This window comes from Anomalospiza imberbis, chromosome 12 (assembly GCF_031753505.1).
Source record: "Anomalospiza imberbis isolate Cuckoo-Finch-1a 21T00152 chromosome 12, ASM3175350v1, whole genome shotgun sequence".
NCBI lineage: Eukaryota > Metazoa > Chordata > Aves > Passeriformes > Viduidae > Anomalospiza > Anomalospiza imberbis.
This window is the reverse complement of record NC_089692.1, coordinates 13,755,385-13,771,790: the sequence shown is the minus strand read 5'-3', so window position 1 is coordinate 13,771,790 and position 16,406 is coordinate 13,755,385. Positions and strand designations below refer to the sequence as shown.

The following is a 16,406-nucleotide window of genomic DNA, read 5'->3' as shown; positions in this document are numbered from 1 at the left end:
TGGAGCTGTGGCCGCACCGGAGCGCAGCCCCTCGGCAGCCACGGAGGCACCGCAGCCCCCCGAGGTGCACTGGCCCGGGCTGGACACACCCGCAGAAAGACATGTGGTGGTCCCTGGATCCCACAGAGAGGCACCATACGGACCTCAGGCCTTCAGGGAGGCGCTCGGAGGCTGGACCCAACAGAGCCGGACTGCGAGTCCCCCGCGAGCAGACGGCTCCCGGGCGTTTCCGTCGCGGCTCCCCCAGCCTTTTCTGTCCCTTTTTGGCCACCGTTAGCCCGGCCCATGGGGGCGGAGCTCCCGCCTACCCGGAAGAGCCCGACCGGGACCACGTGGTGCGGGACCACGTGTTGGCAGCGTCATGGCGTCGGCGCCCAAGAGGTTCAAGGTACGGGGGAAGCCGGGGGCTCCCGGGGAACTGGGGACACACCTGCTCTTGGCACGGCGGCGCTGAAGGGATCCGCGATCGGCCTCATGGCTCCTTCCCCTTCACCCCATGTTTCCATCCACAGGCGGCGGTCGAGAGCAGCGCCCAGGGGAAGAGTAGTGCCGACCCCCTCTCCGGGTTCCTGGCATGGTGCGGGCGGGCCGGCGTGGAGCTGAACCCCAAGGTGAGGCACCGCGGGCTGGCCCGGGCATGCCCTAGCTCCGCCCTGGTCTCTTCGCTCCGCCCCTCACCGCTCCCTCCGGCCCCAGGTCCGCCTGAGCAGGGAGGGCGCGGTGGCGGGGTACGGGATGTTGGCCGCTGAGGAGCTGGAGGCGGGAGAGGTGCTGTTCACCATCCCTCGCGCGGCGCTGCTGTCCCAGCACACCACGTCCATCCACGCACTCTTGCAGGAAGGTGAGTGCAAGCTTCTGGTGTCACTCGAGTCTGCTGTACCTTTTAAAGGAGTAAATGGGTCTGTGGTAAAGCCTCGGGAACGTTTCTGATTTGCGTAGGATACTGTAGGGCTGTTTGATACCAGGTAGGAAAGGGGAGGGCTGGGCTTCCCTTCGCTTCCCTCAGAGCTGTGCTGGACAGGGAGAAAAGTCCATCAGTGCAAAATCTCCAACTGCTAACGGGCACCCGTACTAATACTAAGCTGCTTTCCTTGAAGCACTGTTAAGAAAAAGAAGAGTTCCTTGGTTTCTGAAGGCATGAAGAGCTCAGGCTGAGGAGGGCAAGGCCGTGAGGTCTGGAAGAGCTCATCTGTAGCTCCAGAGAAGCTGTCTGTGGTCCTGGTTCAGCTCAGGACAAACCCAAGACAAACCTGAATAAAAGCTCAACCCCTTGTCTCCAGGCTGAAGACAGGCATGGAGGCTTGTCACCTAACCATTTGGTTCTGAAACGCAGAACAATTAAGGTTTTCTCCACCCTGTCTGGTTCTGTAGCCCAGGAGTCCCTGCAGAGCCAGTCTGGTTGGGTCCCTCTCCTGCTGGCCTTGCTCCACGAGTACACAGCCAGCAACTCCCAGTGGCAGCCGTATTTCTCCCTCTGGCAGGACTTCCGGAGCCTGGACCACCCCATGTTCTGGTAAGGTGAAAGCAAGGGGGCTTGGGGAGGCTTACAGCTGAAGGCAGGCACAGGCCAGGGGCTGCTGAGTATTGTCCTGGGAAGGGATGTGGTCCTGCTGGGTGACCCCAACCCTCTGTTTGAGCCCTTTGCTGGCACTGGCAGGAGCCTGAGGGGCCCTCCTGGAGTTACGTTACCGGCAGAGCTAGAGAACAAGCACCTGGAGAGCACGGGGAAGCTGAGATTTTTAAGGAGGAATGAGTTTATAGACCCCTGGCCCTAGCACTGATGGAGAAGAACCTCTTTTTCTTGCAACAGGCCTCAAGAAGAGCGAACAAAGCTCCTGCAGGGCACAGGCATCCCAGAAGCTGTGGACAAGGATCTAGCTAACATCCAGCTGGAATACAACTCCATCATTTTGCCTTTCATGGAGACCCACCCCGACATTTTTGACCCCAAACTGCACACTCTGGAGTTGTATAAGGAACTGGTGGCATTTGTCATGGCTTACAGGTGAGAAGTAAGGGCTTTACTCCAGCAAGGAGCATGGACAAGGAAGTAGGAGTACAGGCTATGTTGGAGGTTGCAGCTGCACAAGAATCTAAGTGTAAGGTGAAGCTTGCTCTGTGCAGCCATGTGTACCACTGGCTTGTCTTAGCTTTCAGGAACCTTTGGAGGAGGAAGAAGAAGATGAAAAGGGGCCCAATCCTCCCATGATGGTGCCTGTAGCAGATATTTTGAATCATGTGGCCAACCACAATGCTAACCTGGAATACTCTCCTGTGAGTGCAAAGCTGCTGCCAGGCATTGTCACAGCTTGGTTCAGTTTTAGTAAGATTTTTGGAAATGGGGGCAACAGCAATGTGGGGTCTCAGCCCAGGGCAGCAAGTCTGGCCTGGATTTCATTAAAATGTTTTGTCCGGAGAAGCTCAGGGTCATCTGAGTCTCTGAAAGCTCCTGTTGAGCAGTTGGATCAGCACAGCTCAGATGCTCTCCTCTCCCTGCTTGCAGCAATGTTTGAGGATGGTTACAACGCAGCCCGTGAGGAAAGGACAGGAGATCTTCAACACGTATGGGCAGATGGCCAACTGGCAGCTGCTGCACATGTACGGCTTCGCAGAGCCCTACCCCGGCAACAGCCACGACACAGCCGACATCCAGATGGTGACACTGCGCAGGGCGGCTCTGCAGCGTGAGTGGCACCCCAGCCTCTCTGGGAGAGGATGGGGCAGGGATCTCTGTTCAGCAGGGATGACATGAAAAATAAGCCTGTTCCGCAGCATTTCAGGGGTTAGGGCCATGCCTTGGTTTTCTGCCTCCTTTCTCCCCTTCTCCATTCACCCTCCCCCCTCCACTGCCGTCCTGGCTGTGTTCACAGCTCTGCTGTCTTCAAAAACAGGAGCCAAAAGTGAAGCACAGCAGCAGCTGGTCTCAGAGCAGTGGGACTTCTTGTGCCAGCTGGAGATGGTGGGCGAGGAAGGCGCCTTTGTGCTTGGCTGGGATGAGGTGTTGACAGAGGAAGAGCTGTCCATGACCCTCAAGGTAAGAATGGCCTGGTGGGGGAAGAGCTGCAAAAGGGAGCACAGAGTGCAGCTGGGCAAAACAGCAGTGCAGAATGGCTCAGTGAAGGGGACAAGCAGCTGAAGGCAGTTTGTCACTAACACGATCAGTGGTAGGAGGTGTGGCTGCCCAGCTCCCAGCTGCTGTTAAGTCATCTTCCTCTCCTGAAGTAGCCATCCAATGTGTACTCACACATTTGTCTTGAATGGCTCCATGGGCACTGCTGTTCTAGAAAGCTGTCACAACTTTGTAGGTGACAGCGGAGATGCTTTACAAGACTTACAATACCCAGATTTGCTGTTTTAATGTTCTTCTAACCCACAATTACTTGCACTTAGGTATCTAAGCCTGTTTTAGTCTCTTAATCTTTAGTGCAGCTGAGGAATAACTCACCTGCTCCACGTGGCTCTTCTGTTCCACAGAGGAGAAAGCCTGATATACTCACACTGCCAGTGATTTATCCCTTTGCCTGGGTCACTACAGGTGCTCTGCATGTCAGAAGAAGAATTCAAGGAGTATAAGGAGCAAGATGGCTGGGAAGATGACAGTGAGGAAGAAGAAAACTCTACCCTTTCAAATGAGGCCCTCTCCAGACTTAAAACCCCTTGCAAGAAGCTCCTTTATGACAGTGTGCTGCTGACCCTGGAGTCCTATGGGGCAGACCTGAAAGCAGAGCAGGACTTGCTAAATAACAAGGAGGCTTATGAGAAACTGAGTCGAAGGGAGCAGCAAGCGCTGCATGTGCGCTACGGACAGAAGAGGATCTTGCATCAGCTGCTAGAGCTGGTACAATAGAAACCCAGTGCCTCTGGCCAGGACTGATCCCGAGGGAAAGGTCAGCCTCTGGCCATCTCTTCCGCAGCAGAGAGGACAGATGGCAAGACTGACTCTGGGTCCATTTGTCCCTCATACAGCACATGGATTTTCAGCTACCTCTACATAAAGAAGTATCTTCACAGCACAAAGGTGGTTTTGAGTGGCCTTATTGTACCATGAGAGTTCTGCAACACAAATACCACCTTTTTTCAGAGGCCTTAAAAAACCCCAGCCATCTGAAAGGCTGTTTTAGGAAGGCAGACACACACTGCCAGAACAGCAGAGGATTTCCCTCATTCAGCATCAGAAGTTTAAGGCAAGAGCTGCTCCCTGTCCAGATCAAGAGGGCAGAAATCCATCCAATTGGTAGCTCTTACCTTAGAGAGGGTTCAGAGTAAATATCTGGCAGGTGGACCTGCTGACAACACTGAACTCTTCACATGTACATATTTTATGTTGAACATGTTCAAGAGTACAAGCCCATCTAGCTGGTCTTCATGTAGGCTCAGTATAACAAATATTTCCTTTTATTTCCACAAAAGGTATTTCTGTGTGGGCTTGAGACTACTCTGGAGGAGCACTGTCACAGTTCCACAGTTCCACAGTTCCACAGCTGCTGCAGGCTGAGCATTTGATATACACCCTCTGCTTGATGCAGTTCTACCCTGAACTCACTTTGGTTTTGCATGACAAAACACTGATGGTTGACAGGCCAAGCTCTATTTACTAAAAATGAGTTTTCTTACCCAGCCCATGCTGTTTACTTCAACAGGGTGTGAAGTCCCATCTAAGAGCAGGGGGATTGTTGCTGCTGCTGCAGTCAAAAGTACTGCAGACAAGCAAAACCCACACTGCACTCATGACAAAGCTCAGCTGCCTGCCTGCAGTGCTTGGGACAGGGTGGTTTAACAGTACTGAGGGGAGCTTGTTCTGGTTTCCCAGATGGGACAATAGTGAATTTGACCAGGATCTCACACAGCTGCCACTATCCTTCATAGAGACATTGTTAAAACTGATATTTTGGTATCCTGTGTCTCCAAAGTAATCATATTGGAAAACATACATGTCAGAGGAGTATGACATTTTGTATCTTGGTTAAAGTTTGGGGTTTGGGTTAAAACTTGTTTTTTTAGATATGCAGAAATTTGGTGATGACCAAAGCATATAAAAGGTTTGAATACTATAACAAGACTTTGTTACACCTACTCTTTGTAATTGTTTGCCTGCATGGGCATTGGATGTTCCACCTGACTGGAGAAGGGCATTTTGAGAACTTCACTTTTAGACTCTATTTTTGGACCATGGGGAAAGCTTGCAGGGGATTTGCTTAGTAAGAATAAGTTGATTATGTGGTGGCCTTTGTATCTGTTAGAGAATTGTGGAAAATGGCCTCAGAATGAATCCTGCTATTAATGTTACTTTGTTGCCAGAAAGGAAAACAGGGCAAAGTACCAGATGTTGATCTGTTCTTTGCATCGCAGAATAGTGATAAGGCTTGGAAGGAATGTGGATTGATGACAGCAGACTCTCATGTTTTAGCACTAGAGAAATAAAAAGGAAGTGTAATGAAGAGAATGAGGTGAAGAAGAGAAAGGAAAGAAAAGGGGAAAAGAGATCAAAGGGAGGGTAAATTTGGTTGATTGCTGTGATAGTTGGAAGGGCAGGAGGCAATATAAGGGAATCAGATTTCAACTGGTAAAATTCCCATCTAGTAGGAAAAATTCAATGGAGTTACTGTAAGCAGAATGGGCACTGGAAACAAATGCCCACAGAACCCACGGCACAGGTAATCCTGAATGATGGGAGACTCCACAAGTAGGAAGACTGCTTACACTCAATTGGGATTTAGACAGAGGCAGCTGAGAGGTCCACAGAATCCCCAGTGGAACTCCTGGTCACAGCAAATTTGGGGAATGAAAAGGTAGAATATCTAACAGAGGAGCAACTTAGATGTAAATAAGCCTTCAGTAAACAAAGCACATCTATAGCTGGAGCCATAGGAACAAAGGAAATAAAGCCATTCTTCCAGCTACTCAAATTTGGAATTGGAAAGAGTTTTATAAAATTTCTGTATATATCCAAATGCCCAATGCCATTATTAGGAAAATAATTAAGTAAATTAAATGCAAAAAGAACCTTTGAAAAAGGACAGATCCAAGTACATAAACCAGAAGAAAAAGCCCTGGGGGCATAAGTGTTTATGTTATAGGATCAAAAACAGCCAGAGAGGAAGAGATACCCATAAAAACAGAAGATGGGGTGACTCCTCTCATATAGGTGACTGGCATTCCTGCAAGATCACAAGAAGCAAAACTGGTAACAATCCAATTAAAACCAGGCACAAGATAGGTAAAATGAAAACAATACTCTGTTAAACTGGAACCCAGAAAAGGGCTATAGCCAAACATTGCAAGATTTATTAGCTTTGGGTCGCTTCAGGAATGCCAGTCAGTTTAATATCCCAATTCTACCCATTAAGAAACCACACTCAGATGAGCATCAGCTAGTCCAAGATTTAAGAGCCATAAAGCTTGCACACAAGATGTGCATCAACCACATAAAAAGTCATTGGTCAATGGTTTAGGGCATTAGACTTGAAAGACATTCCCTTAAAAAATATATCCTTTTGTATCCCACTGGATGCCAGAATTCAGGAGCTGTTTACATTTGAATGGGAGAATCCTCAAACAGGGGCCTGTCAATTATGCTGTACTGTTTTATCATAGCAATTTAAGAACAGACATACAATTTCTGGAAAACAATGTATAACTGTGTGTCCTTGGGATTGGAATGGGAAGCACAGTAAAAAGTATAGTGAAGAAATGAGAATGTGTCCACGGTTCCGACTTCAAAAGGCTCAGTTTCAGTACAGCTGCTGACCTGGCAAAGAAATGCCATGGAATTGTAGGACCTAGCCACAATCTGCTCCTTGACACAGAGGTGACTAATGCCTGGAACAGAACGAGAGAAGATTCCCTCTGAGCTGCCACCCACTGGCACAGCTGGCTCAGTGATCCCTCTGAGCTGTTTTTTCCTCTATACAGCAAATGCAAAGCCAGGTATGGAACCCCTTAAACCCAAGTAGGAAATCCTGACCTCTCTGCCCACACCACAGCAGTCAACTAAAGCAGTTAGCTTTAACAAGCTGATGTTATGTAAAAAGAAGGAAGTGAAGCTCTTATTTCCTAGCATCTGCTAGGTTGAAGGACCTTGCAATATTAACATCACTGAAGCTGCCTACCCTTACAACAGCTAACCACAACCTAGGGCAGATTCCTGCTGCAGGGAGATCACAGCAGGGTGGAAGGCACTGGAAATGAAACTGATGGGCTGTCTACACTCTGTTATACCTCCAGTGCAGTCTCCTGTCTGAGACAAACTCTGCTCATGAGCTTGCAACCAAGCCATTTCTATTTTCACACAACTGCCCTTTCTGATGCACTTCAAAGCAAGACTGTCTAGTCATTACATCTGCCCATTGACCTCATGCTAGAGAACAAACCCAGATGCTTTCAACAGGCAGTGCCCAAAACACATTGGAAAACTGCAGGTTTTGGATGGGTAGAACAGGCTTTGGAAGACACCAACTGGCCAGGACAGAACTGGAGAGAATAAGCACAGTGGCACGTGCTGCATGTCATGACTTTAATGTGTAACTACAGTATGCATACATACAAGAGTGGGAGAACTAAAGCCCAAGAACTAGAAAGGCTACAAAATACAACACGTGGACCAATACTTTACAAAACATTGAAAATCCTTACAAAATGGGCTGTATTGGTCCTTTGGGTTTTTTGTTTTGTTAAATTTTTTCTTTTTTTTTTCTTTTTTTTAGGTTTTTTTTTACAAACTTATACTGTGTGGTCACAGGGGAGGGTGGGAAAAGGTCTAGATTTAACCCCTCATCTTCCAAAATTTACAACTGTCCCAAAAAAAAAAAAAAAAAAAGAAAAAAAAAAAAAAAGCCAAAAAAAAGCTATAGCCCTGGTCTCTGGTTTATTTACTGAAAACAGCTGACCCTCACCCAGAGGGCCTGTTTCTTCTCCAACAAAAAGGAGGCATTCTCTGACTGCCACTCCACTTGCTGTCTATCAGCATTTGATGAGGGTGAGGGGAAAGCAACACTGAACCTTAACCCCTCCCTCACCCCTCCTGTACTCCACAGAATTCCCATATTCCAAACACGTCCACTTTTTTTTTTAAACAACTTAGTGATTTAAAGGTCCCCCATTCACATAAAGAAAAATAAGTTACTGGCTTTTCAATATTCTTTGGGAGTCTGGGAATGTCAGGACAAGGAGGTCTGCCCCGGACAAGTGCTTGGCATCAGCAGCTGCCCCTTTATTACAAGATGGACAGGCACCAGTTACCCACCTGCCTTTTACACAATTTGCACAAACCCAAAAGTCCAGACAAATGTTTCTGTTCCTTGTATTTACACTAGTTCAAATGATATTCACAGCATCTTCTGAAGTTTGGCCGAAAGTCAAAAATTTGTTTCAAACTTTGGAACATGCCCACATAAGACTTTCACCCAGGGTCTGTTGTGTCTACCCAATCAAGGGGGCTGGGAAGGTCAGGAGGAGCCTTACAGAGTCTTCAGTCAGCTGATGGGATGGGACCTCGAGGCTGGCACTCTTACAACGCAGGATGCAGCTCATCTAACTGGCACCAGTCCCTTCCATAACTTGCTGGGCCTGCTTCTGCCCCATGCAGCACTGTGCAACCGACTGGAACAACCTGCACATAGAAGCAAAGCAATGGTAGGTGCATTTATGGCAGCAAATGGATGCTGTGACAGCACCAAAAACTCACGGTTCAACTGCTTCAGAGATACCATGTTAATGATTCTGTGGTTAAGCTATACTCACTTCTCAATTTCTGGAGCACAGTGAACAAACTCATGGTTCCAGAACTTAAAGGCTGGATTTTTTATCAGCTCAATGAACGTAATAAGGAGCCCCCAGGGATGAGGCCTATTTACAATCAGTCGTTCCAAGAGAACCCTGAAATCCAAAAGTAAGAACACTTAGAGCTCAATGATCAAAAATACAGAAGGAAGGAAAGCAAAAAGCTGAATGTTGGCAAGTTAAATGCTGTCCCTCTCACCTGGTGATCTGCTCCTGGATGGCCTCTGTGTTGGCCTCTGCAAACAGGTAGAGCATGGTGCAGCTGAAGTAGTGGGTGTGACTGTTGGGGTACCGCAGCTGGTTGGCGATGGCGTTCAGGAAGAGGTACCGGCCTGCACGAGAGAACACTGAGTACACACAGCTTCCCTTGCACACCAAGGGGAATAAAGAAGCAACCAGCAGTGCTTGAGATTAACCTTTGGGAGCCTTGTGGAGGTACACAAAACAAAACCAACTGAAGGTATGTAAAAGCAGTATCTACCCAGGCTGATGGAGAAGTGAATTCAATTCTTCTTCACTGAAGGCATTTCTAATTGCCTTGAATACTTTGGATATTTGGTTAGAACATTGCTCCTGTATTCTAATGTAGCATTAATTTCTGTGTATTCACTATCAGCTCCATGAAATCACAGAATCATCGAGGTTGGAAGAGACCTTTAAGACCATCAAGTCCAGCCATCAACCCCTGTAACCCCATAACCACTAAATCACATCACCCAACACCAGATCCAGACACCTCTCAAACACCTTCAGGGATGGCAACTCTACCACTTCCCTGGGCAGCCTCATCTAGTATCAGACCACCCTAACAGTGAAAAAACCTTTTCTAGTATTTAATCTCTATCTTCCCTGTAACACCTTAAAGCCATTTCCTCTTATCCTCTCACTGCAGGCATGGTAGAAGACCCCCACTTCATTACAACAACCCTTCAGAGCTTGAGGCCCCCAAGCCTCCTCTTCACAACACCAAACAAACCCTCAGCCATTTCTCACAGGAAATGTTTTCTAGACCTTTCACAAGCCTTGCTGCCCTTCACTGGACACATTCCAGTCCTTTTTAAAGTGAGGGCCCACTTGCTGTAAATGTGACATTGCATGAACTAGCAGCGTTTCCAGCTCACCTTCAGTATCCAGGTCTACTGCCAAATTCTGGAAGATGTCCATGTGAGCTGAGTGGGTAATGGTGCTCATGGAGGGTGTGCTGCCTTTGTTGTGAATGTGTGCAATCGCTTGAGTACCTACGTAGAGCACCAGTGCATTAATCAGCTGGATGTTGTAGCGGTTGCCGGGTTCATTTGATACCTAATAGCAAAGATATGAAAAGCATTAATAGTCAATATTCCTTCAGCACTCAAAGGTACAGCATGTACAACAACAGCATCCAAGTATCTTACTGATTAGCCAGAAGACAATACACTGGGACATCCACAAATTCAATTTGGCTTTTAACCTTTTTTAATATAGCTTATATTAAAAAGCGTATCTTATAGTACATAAATACGTGTGTGTATATTCAAAAACATCAGCAAAGTGTTGACACAGCAGATTTGTTTTTACTCTCTGCCTAAAGGAAAACATCAGCTAAGGCAATGTGAATTCACCAGCAGTGCAGATGCTGGCAGAAAGGTCCCCCTTGTGTGAATGTTTCTGTCTGAGCAATTCTCTGAGGAAGTCCAACTTCGGATTCAAGTCTGCTGCAAGCCAAGCCATGAGATGTCTGAAATGAGGTTTTAGCCACAATTCTGAACTGGGCTTTAGCTAATTTGGCCTTTTTTTACCCTTCAAGTATTGGTATGAGAATCCATTTACTTCTGTAACAATTAATTTATTTGGAGTCAAAATTTAATCAGATTTTAAAAGGCTTCAACAAATCCTATCAGGGAGTGGAAGACTTACTCAGAGTGTGTTTTTTCACAGGCTTTTCTACTGCCTAGAACACATGTTGGCCAACACACCAACAAAATTCCTGCAGGAAAGGATGGTGGCTGAAGCAGTGAGATCATTTGTGCCACATTATTTCAATTGAGCACCCACAGAAAGCTCAAAAACCTTAAACTTACTTGTAGGTTGCTTCGCAAGTCAGACAAAAAGGTGACTGGAGAACGGGTTTTGAGATAGGAATCCAAATCTTTCTTGAACTGAGGTGGCATCACTCCAGTGAAATTCGTGAGTATTCGTGGAGCAATATTAATCTCACTTAACATGTCCACCTGTTGACAGAAAACCCAGTCAACTAAACCATAAGAAATGGAACAAATTAAAAAGCAGATCTATAAGCAGTATTTCATCAAACTACTGCTGCTGATCACTCTTCCTTCCATCAATGAAATGGCAACACCTGACTTTTGCAAATTTCATATATCAAGAAACTTGATATATGATGTCTTGAAGAACTGAGAGGATAAAAAAATTCAGGGGTGAAGGCCATAGAGAAATTCAGTCACTGCCTTTGAGGTCTCCCCATCTACACTCCAGACAGTCTGGTAGTTTCAAAAAGCACAAACATCCACACAAGAACAGCCTTCTTCAGTGACAACGAGCACTGTAGCTTTGCTCCCATCACCCTGCACAGCTCAGGCAGAGAAGAGCAACAGGACAGTGCTTTGGCAGCATGAGAAAGTTTCCTTCTAATCATTCCAGGATTAGTTGTCCAAGCAGATACCCAAAGAGAGTAGTTTAAGCATTAAAGTTTCCTATTATCAAACTCCTTTAAAGTAAGTTCTACCTTTAGATTGGGGGTGAAAGGGTCTGGAAGCCTCATGTTCCGTGGGAAGGCACTCAGGATCAGGTTCCTTAGCTGAATACAGTTAGGTGGGATCACATCACAGAACCCATAATGGTAGTCACAAAGAAATTCTGGGAAATCATGCAACAAGACCAGCAACACACGCAGGGTGCCCTGTGAAATAAAATATTAAATATAAGAGGTGTGTAACTGTTGAAACTGTCCAAAAGCTTGCAGAGCCATTTTTCTATGCCATGTGGCTAACACTACCAGAAGGAAACTAATCTGGGAGGGCAGCCTGCTTCCCCCATAATTTAAATTCAACTCTCAGAGGTAAGTTAGAAAAAACCAGCTTATTTTATTTTGCTGCCAGAACACCTCCACTTTGATTGGAAGCATCTATTAGTTGACATTTTTTTACCTTGTAAAGAATTTGCATAGGTTTGGTGAGTTCCACATTTCTAAGGAAAGGAGCCAAGTACTTGAACAGATCGATCAATAACTGGGCATACATAGGCCAACCCTGTCAAGAGAAGAACAGCAGGTGGAAAACATGCAATGAAGAACAGTTACCTTAATTTCAAAACTATAATTAGATTGATCTTCATATAAACCTGGATGAAGAGCTGGCAACTGACAGCTCAACCACTGAGTGCAGCACAGCTCATTTCATGGGCTTCAGCTGTGCACCATGTGCCTGGGTGTTTCCAGAACCCTCAACATGCCATACTGAGCTGACAATATTTAGCCCAGAAGGAAGGCTACAGCTCTTCTAGACATTGACAAAGGCATGTTTATCAAATTCAATTCACCCTGTGTTCCATAGTTATTGACACACAGACTCTCCTCCATGCAGTTAGGTTACTGTGAATATGGAAGACAACAAAAACAGAACAGCCATGCTACTAGTGCACTTTAAGAGATGTGAAACAGCACCACACCAGATAAACATCTGGGTGAGCTTTTTAATTCAGAAAAGATAAACTGCAGCCACACCTTCTGCTGTGGTGTATGTGCCAGCATTCTTGCAATAAATATCCGATGGGAGATCAGTTCCAGCCAGGCATAAACAAAACCTGGAGCTTTTGTAGGCCTCAGGATGTGAAATGTGTTACTGAAAGAAAAGTTAGAGCAGGTTAGAGGTGCACAGCAATAAGACTGCTTTTCATAACATTGAGGGGTAAACACAGCCCTAAAAGCAAAGGCATTTGAGGATCTTGGGTTTTACCAATCATCTTCCCTAAAACAAGCAAGTAGTCAGTCCACAGTAGAACCAGTTACTCCAAAGGTGATGAAGCCACCACAAAGAACAGTCAGATAGCCTTTAAGTGAAAATCCGTGATCTTACTAAGAAAGGTTGAGCAGTGTGGCAAATCCCAAATACATACCAGAAAGCTGTGAGCGTCTGGAAGTTGATGGTCTCCAGCACATGTTCAGGAGCATTTAATTCCAACAACAACATGATGAAAATGCGATGGTAAGGAAGTTGCTGAAACTCACTCTGCCGAACATCATGGTCTTGCAGAAGAACTCCCACCACAATACCAAGAACCTAAAGAGATTAGACACGTGGAGACAGCAAGAATTATGAAGCAAGTCAGATTACAGATAATACTTTAAACATCAGTAAAAAAAAACCCAATAAATTTTAACAAGAACCAAAAATTGTAGTTATTGGAAGTGTAGCATAGATGAATATTCCAATTTGTTTCAGCAATTCCCAACCACTATGCTTTGCTCTCCTTGTCCCTTGGACCACAGTCACAATGACTGACTGGGCAGTATCTGAAGGTCTCAGACTACCTAAGACCATCCAGCCACAAACCAAGTAATGTAAGAGCAAAGGCAAGACCCTCACAACATGAAGGCACTCAGGAGTCAACATCCTTAAAACAATAGCTGCAGACTATTTCATTTCAAGGCACAAAGATGAATTTCAGATTGGCTTGAGATGTAATCTTTATGAACAAGAAAGCCACTTGGCATGTTGGTGGCTCACTCAAAAGTTTATCAGTGATTAACCCATCTAAGTTTGCATCAGACACTCCAGCAGCTGCCCATGTTAAGGTCTGCACCTCGGGTTTATCAAAGGTACAGCTGACAACACATTTCAAATGCAAGGAGGACAAGAAGGATTCCCAACCTTATTCAGGAGGTTGATCTTTGTGACTGTGTTGGTTGCCTCCCCAGAGTGCTTCACCAGCAGTGCAATGAGTCGCACAAAGGCATCCAGGTTGTGGTAGCACTTGGCTCGAATCATGGTGGGGTTGGCTGCAGGGTTGTGCTGCTGCTCGGCCAGGGCTCGATAGCTGATCTCAACACACATTTCGGTGCAAAGACGGAAAAAACGGGTGATCAGGTCATCTGTTTTCAGGATCCCCTGCTGGTGCATCTAACCAGGAAAGGAAAAGATGTCAGCACCATAACCACAGACAGTTCATTTTACAGTTTATTTCAAACAACACACCCTTTAAAAGCACCCACCTTGCCTGCCGCAACAGTTAAGTTTTGCCATACTTTCCTGAGAGTTTATTGTTTGCAAGACAATTTGAGGGTGGCAAAACAATTTTAGCAAACACATTTCAAATCAAATACAATCTTCTGAATCCCAAATCTTTCCAACCATCAGCATAACTGAGAAGCCTGTTTCAGCATCAGCGCTGCCACCAGCATTCAGCCTTGCACGAAGAACATGAGGAGTACAAGCTCTGGAAAGGGCAGAGTCCAGCTCCTAGCTCAGGAATCACCACTACTTGGCAGCCCCATTCTGTAGAAGCAAACTGCATTTGGAAAGCAAATCTTCCTTACACGAACATTACACACAGAGAAAGACTGGGTGGGCTTTTCTGCTTTGCATGGGGGAGTTGTTTTAATAATATACATATAAAAAACCCCAGAGAGACCTAATTTTATTTGTTAGCCACAGTATTAGAAGCATCAAAACGAAACAAATTACACTGCAGAAAACTTGGGGGTTTTGAATAAAGCATGCTATCTCTAAACTCCTGCTGGACATAAAGCTACAAAAACAGCACAACAGGTCATTTGGAGACAATGTGGAGAACTTCAAGTATTTCTGGAGAAAATTTTTTTTTAAAAAGCCTAAAGAATTTAGGTATCTGCCTTCAAATTTCTGTGCTTCTTCTTGTCCTACAGACTTGTGGGAAGGAAGCAACACTTTGGAAGTTATTTGAGTTCAGTAATAGAATCTTATTTAAGGTAATTATTAGAAAATATTCCTTCAGAACTTATTACTAAAGCCTGTAAAGAAACAATTGTAAATAAACACTGTACTTCAATATAGTTAAATTGCTTTTTCAAAACTGATCAAATATGTACAAAACGTAAAAGGTACTTGTCTGATGCTTTATCAAACAAGTGTGATAAAGAGTGAAGTGAGATAAAAGTATGCTAAGTATTGTGAGCACTCTATACTGAAGTGTGCTTTAGAAGCATGATTTAAAGTAGAAGCGAGATCACAGAAAGAGGTAAAATACTTCTTTAAGATGTATGTTTAGCACAATATCTATTAAAAACATTCAAAAAGTTCTGTGCAGTAGAAGTCAGACCAACAGAAAGCTGTCTATAACCAGTACAAAAGGACACTAAAATCAAATGAAAAAAACACTGTATCAGTCACAATCTTCATGCATACTCTAAAGCTTGAGCTTCTTTTCATTAGTAACTGCAAAGTCTGCAGCATATCTGTGGTAGTGTCACAAACTTCAAAAGAATGATGCCAAAAGGCCATGTCGGGGACTTTCTTGCAGCTGCAGTCAAGGAGCTGCATGCAAAGAACACAGTTTTAAGGAGCTGCATGCAAATACAGGAGTTTGTTATCACACATGCTGGGCTCCTGAGGGGATCTCCCTCCTCAATCACACCTAGAAGGCAGATGGTATGAGATGTCCACCACACCTGTTAAAGTGCTTCAGAGTTCTTTAACACTAGTTAAAAGGACCATGTCCAACGTCATGTTAGACATTGTTTAAATTTAGGTACCACTTCAGCTAATGAAGTTTCAAGATTTTCCTTACTAATGATTTCATTTTGAAGAAGGATTCCCTTGCCCACATGACCTAAAACAATTTACCTGAATCTCTACTGGTGAAATCCTCTTGTAGGCTGTCAGAGCTTTTACTGTTACTCATAAGGAGCAACACCAGTCAAGGCTCATTACAGAGCATGACAGAACTATTTCCAAGAGCTATTTCAGCTCAAGTTCTTTTTCCATCAAGCTTATCTCAGAACTCATGGTCTGAAGTGACAGCCTGTTGCTACAGTATCTGAAGAACATGATTAGGTGGAGGACAAGGCTTCATCAAAACCATCTAGAATTTTGACAGTAAACTGCCATACACCTGAAAGTTTCAAAAGGATGCCTAACAGGTTATAACACTGCTTTAAAATGGAGGGCATCACAGCCTACTTATGTTGAATAAAAAGCACCTTTCTTTCCAAAAGCTCTACCTGTCCAACAAACGCAGAGAATGCTTTGGTACTGTCACGGCCCGCTGCAGCTGAGTGGTAGAGGTTCACCCACTCCCTCAGTAGGTATTCTGCCTTCTCCCTCAGGCCTGGTGGGTCATCATACTCAGAAGCTTGAGAAATTCCTGAATGCATCATGAAATTAGGACCTCCATGAGCACGGTCAATCATCGCTTCATAGTTTGATCGGACCACTTCCATCAGCTGGGGTAATCTAATGAAACAGACCAGAGCAAGAGATGGGTTAGAATTCCTCCTCCCCCACAAGGTGCAGGAACTGGAAGCTCAGTCAAAGGGAGTTGAAAGAAAGTAAATTATTTCTTATACTAAAACTTTCTCTCTTACAGTCCTCACTGGAATAGCAGAAATAAGTCATGAAAGCAGATACACTTATGATGAAAGAAGGAACACTGAA

At 45.3% G+C, this 16,406-nt stretch overlaps 2 protein-coding genes across 14 annotated transcripts in view; one reads left to right on the top strand and one right to left on the bottom strand.

The window, feature by feature from the left end:
* Positions 1-335: 335 nt before the first annotated feature.
* Positions 336-7,790, top strand: SETD6 (SET domain containing 6, protein lysine methyltransferase). Its single transcript, XM_068202904.1, has 9 exons — positions 336-388; positions 513-611; positions 697-841; positions 1,372-1,513; positions 1,811-2,005; positions 2,151-2,274; positions 2,504-2,684; positions 2,892-3,034; positions 3,536-7,790. Exons 1-9 carry the CDS (start codon positions 362-364, stop codon positions 3,845-3,847), a joined length of 1,368 nt encoding a protein of 455 aa, XP_068059005.1. The 5' UTR covers positions 336-361; the 3' UTR covers positions 3,848-7,790.
* CNOT1 (CCR4-NOT transcription complex subunit 1) overlaps positions 7,500-16,406 on the bottom strand; it is a 55,365-nt gene continuing 46,458 nt past the window's right edge. For 8 of the 13 annotated variants that reach the window (XM_068202888.1, XM_068202891.1, XM_068202894.1 and 5 more), the window contains 11 exons: positions 15,953-16,205; positions 13,647-13,895; positions 12,892-13,055; positions 12,500-12,617; positions 11,925-12,026; positions 11,504-11,677; positions 10,839-10,988; positions 9,900-10,080; positions 8,978-9,110; positions 8,740-8,874; positions 7,500-8,608 (listed from right to left, as the gene is read on the bottom strand). In XM_068202888.1, coding sequence (XP_068058989.1) covers positions 8,530-8,608; positions 8,740-8,874; positions 8,978-9,110; positions 9,900-10,080; positions 10,839-10,988; positions 11,504-11,677; positions 11,925-12,026; positions 12,500-12,617; positions 12,892-13,055; positions 13,647-13,895; positions 15,953-16,205 — 1,738 coding nt within the window. In that variant the 3' untranslated portion in view covers positions 7,500-8,529. The remainder of the gene's footprint in view (positions 8,609-8,739; positions 8,875-8,977; positions 9,111-9,899; positions 10,081-10,838; positions 10,989-11,503; positions 11,678-11,924; positions 12,027-12,499; positions 12,618-12,891; positions 13,056-13,646; positions 13,896-15,952; positions 16,206-16,406) is intronic. The other 5 variants (XM_068202896.1, XM_068202897.1, XM_068202899.1 and 2 more) reach the window with 1 other exon arrangement.